This window comes from Buceros rhinoceros, unplaced genomic scaffold, assembly GCF_000710305.1.
Source record: "Buceros rhinoceros silvestris isolate BGI_N320 unplaced genomic scaffold, ASM71030v1 scaffold2385, whole genome shotgun sequence".
NCBI classification, from domain to species: Eukaryota; Metazoa; Chordata; class Aves; order Bucerotiformes; family Bucerotidae; genus Buceros; species Buceros rhinoceros.
The window spans coordinates 16,213-19,984 of record NW_010414345.1 but is presented as its reverse complement, the minus strand read 5'-3'; the positions used below and the strand labels follow the sequence as shown (position 1 = coordinate 19,984).

Below are 3,772 nucleotides of genomic sequence, written 5' to 3'. Positions count from 1 at the left end.
CCCTACCCTCTTTGGCAGACAGCGGACAAGTAATGTCGCTATCACCCAGGAGCTTACTAGTCTTTGCCAGTAGTGCAGCTGGGGACAAATAACTTGGCATCAACATGGTCCTATCTACTTGGTTAAATAGCGAGATGTTTTATCCGGGTTCCTTGTTGCAGTTGGTTGGGTTTTGCTGACCCCAAAGCACAGTTTGCTGACTTGCACATAGAGCCTCAGTTGCTCACTTTTAAGGGCTACGTATAATGAGGATTTTTCAAGTAGTAATTTAGCACATACAAGTTAAGCACTTTGTTAATCTAAGGTCGTGTTTTGATGCATGTGAGATAAGGATTTTTCCTGTTGGGTTTAAGGAGATCTTATACAAGATCTATACAAGATCTGTGGTCCTTCCTCTCAGTTACAGAAGAACTTGGGACATGAGGCAGTGGTTACTTGGGAGCTGACTAGAAATAGCTCAGTGACAAACCAGAGTTAGAATACTGCTGCTGCCTTATCCAAAAAGATTACATTTGGTCTACTAGGATAAAAATAATCTCTCCCCCCATCTAAAATCACATGCCAGGATAGCATGGTTAAGAGAGGAAGAGGGCCGTTTCCCTGCAGAAACAGTTGATGTGGCTGCCATCACCATTTGCTTGGGTTCATACTTATAACATGTTTACACACAGGAGTAAAACATGCATTTATATGACATTTTATTTTGCTTTCTTAAAAGGTGAATTAAGTGAAACTGTTACTTTTCATCATTAAAAAAGGGGGTTTCTATACTGTATAAATCACAAAGTAATATTTATTTATGAACAGTTATGTTGGTTTTCAACAACAACCAAGAACTTAGCTGTGTAACAGGGTTACTCGTGGCAATGTTGCTTAGTTACTTTCAGTATCCTGGTCACTGTCTTTCTGTCTGGTTACTATTCTCTGGTGGAGAAATGCTGTGTATGTAGTATATATTAATGCAATAATTGTGTATATTATTGAGCTCTTAGAGTCTTTCAAGGTAAGATGTGCTCTTTATAACATAAAAACGTAACAATTTTTAACACTTTGGAATCATTTCCCCTACCCAATTTAATTCAACCATAATGTTCACCATACTTTTCTCTAGCTTGGTGTGCAAGCTTAATACAAGGACAACAATCCTGGCAGCCACAAACCCGAAAGGCCACTATGATCCTAATGAGTCTGTCTCTGTCAACATCGCTCTTGGCAGTCCCCTGTTGAGCAGATTTGACCTGGTCTTAGTCTTGTTAGATACAAAGAATGAGGAATGGGACCGCATAATTTCATCCTTCATCTTGCAAAATAAAGGTAGGAGCGGTCTTTTTAAGTTATAAGGAGGTTTTTGTTTGGTTTTTAATTTGCCCACAGCGAGTGCTTAAATTTTTGCTATGGTAGTTTCCTGCAATATGGTGGCTTTTCAAGTAGGAATAAGGTAGAGATCACTAATTAATCAACTGGGATGAACTGAAAACACTCTGCTTTTACTCTATGATCGCTTGTGAGAGATTTTGACCCAGACTGCTCAGCAAGCGGATAGTTTCTGTCTTGCACCTTTACCTTGCTTGGTGTGCAGATAGTACACACCATGCAATGATACATGCTGTTCATGGGAAACGTAATTCAGACAGGACAAATCTGAGCTGTGGGTGCTGCTGGGCTCAAGGAATGAACAACAGAGTTCCCTGCGCAGAGCTTTGTGCTCTGGAATTAGGAACATCAGTGTGATCTGATCTTACCCCCCAGCCTCTTCTCCATCCACCTCAGGAGCATGGCTTTGATCCCATTAGGGAAGAAGTGGTTAGAGGAAACCTTCAGCTGGCTTCCTTCCATTCCCAAAATGTTTTGCTGCAAAAAAGGTGCAGAATATGGCAAGTAGCTTTTGGTTCCTACAAAGTAGGTACAACAGCCAGAGGAGGTACATACATTCCTTATTAGCATTTTACGTTTTAAGGGCTACTAGAGCACTTAGGACTGACTGTACCATCCGGCAGGCAATGAGTCTGACAGCAGCATTGCGGAAATTACTGGAGGCTTTACTGTGGGTTTTGATAGGTGTGGGATTGGGTGGTGCATAATATTCCACACTGGAATTTGACCAAGTCCTTGAGGACTAGTGTACAGACAACCCAGCATGCCCCAGAATTCAGTAACATGTCTTTTAGAGTCACGTTAACAGGAATTTCCTATTTAACAGGAATTCCTGGGAAAAAGCTTGATGTCTGTTGTTGTAGAATCACTGACTAGGCGGTTGTAACGCAGGTTGCCCAAGCAAATCAGAAAAGCTCTGGAGCATGGAAAAGATGAAAACCTACTTCTGCCTTATAAAAAGTATACAGCCAAAGCTGTCTGATGAGAGCAACCTCATCCTTGTACGCTACTATCAAATGCAGCGTCAGAGTGACTGCAGAAATGCTGCTCGGACTACCATTCGCTTGTTAGAGAGTTTGATACGTCTTGCAGAAGGTAAGGCCATGGCAATTTTGGTTTTAGGCTAGCAATTAACCTTTATAAAATGAAGAGATCAGGAGTATAATTATAGCCAGTGAGCACAGTAGCAGCTTTTCCATAGAGGTGGAGACAGATGATTCTTGTATTCTATTACCTGTGTAATCTAAAGTCACTCGGGGTTGGAGATTTTAAATGTGGGAAAGGGCATTTCATTTAGATTATCAAAATCCATTTTAATTTTTGCCATTCTCACAGTCAGAATAGAAACTAAAAACACTGGAAGAAATCACATTTGAGAGAAAAATCTCAGAAGTTATGTGTCTTTAAGAAAAGCAATCTCAGGATTTACTTTACTTCCTTTGAGTCCTGGCTTGCCATCCTACTCACCCTGAGGGAAGGTGCCAAGTATTTGCTTCTATCCTAAAATTAATATAACATCAAAAATAACACACTGTTGTTTCCTTAAGTATCAGTAATCAGGTCTGTATTTTGCAATACGACTTCAACATTTTCAACTCTTGAGTTCAAATCATATTTCATCTCTAAGAACAAAACCAAAGGAAATAGTCAGCCGCTGTCTTAATAGGAGTTTGTTTTATAAAATGGCCTATCAAATATTTTCAGGATGAATAGTAGTTTTGTGTAACAATCATAAGTGGTCTTTATGCTTTTATATACCAGTCAGCAACGTAGTGCTCCCTGCATCAGATGTCTATATTTTGGGGGAAAAATTATTTAAGTGAAAAACATTCCTAACTTGCAGGGAGTCACAGGTTTTTCTCTCATTGAGTGTTTCTTCCGTTCTTATGCATTCACATAACTGGGGCTTTTAGTAGCGTTTTGTTCTTTCAAAGCATTATATAGTTGGTATTAATAAACCTGTCTTCCTTTGTCCTTCCTTTGTCCTTCTTTGCTGAATAAGAACTGTGTGTGTTTCCATGGCCAGTTAGGAGAAGAGCTTCATGTGGTAGATTGTTGGCATTACATCCATTTACAAAAATCAGTTTTGTTTTGCTGACATAAGGTAATGGAAAAAAAAGAAAGCTATTGTAGAGAAAAGCATTTTAAACCACTAAATTTGTGACACAGGCCACTCAGAGGAAATCAAATCTTTTCTGACCTGTGATGAAAACTAGACTTTATTTTTCACTTTATGGTGCTGACACATACCTGTGTAGATAGGGATGTTCCATATTACAGTCCTTGTGATATCCAGCACTTAACATTTGTTAACTGTAGCATTTTGAGCGTCACTGTAACTGTAATCCAGAAGTCACATCACATTCTTTACTGGTAGAACTAAGCCTCCCAATTCCTG

General features: G+C 39.4%; 1 protein-coding gene across 1 annotated transcript in view; it reads left to right on the top strand.

Moving 5' to 3' along the window:
- The window catches only part of LOC104494236 (DNA helicase MCM9-like), a gene marked incomplete at its 5' end in the record, with an annotated part of 14,973 nt that overhangs the window by 1,034 nt on the left and 10,167 nt on the right, over positions 1–3,772 (top strand). Inside the window, 2 exons of the mRNA XM_010137042.1 lie at positions 1,112–1,314; positions 2,266–2,469. Coding sequence (XP_010135344.1) covers positions 1,112–1,314; positions 2,266–2,469 — 407 coding nt within the window. The remainder of the gene's footprint in view (positions 1–1,111; positions 1,315–2,265; positions 2,470–3,772) is intronic.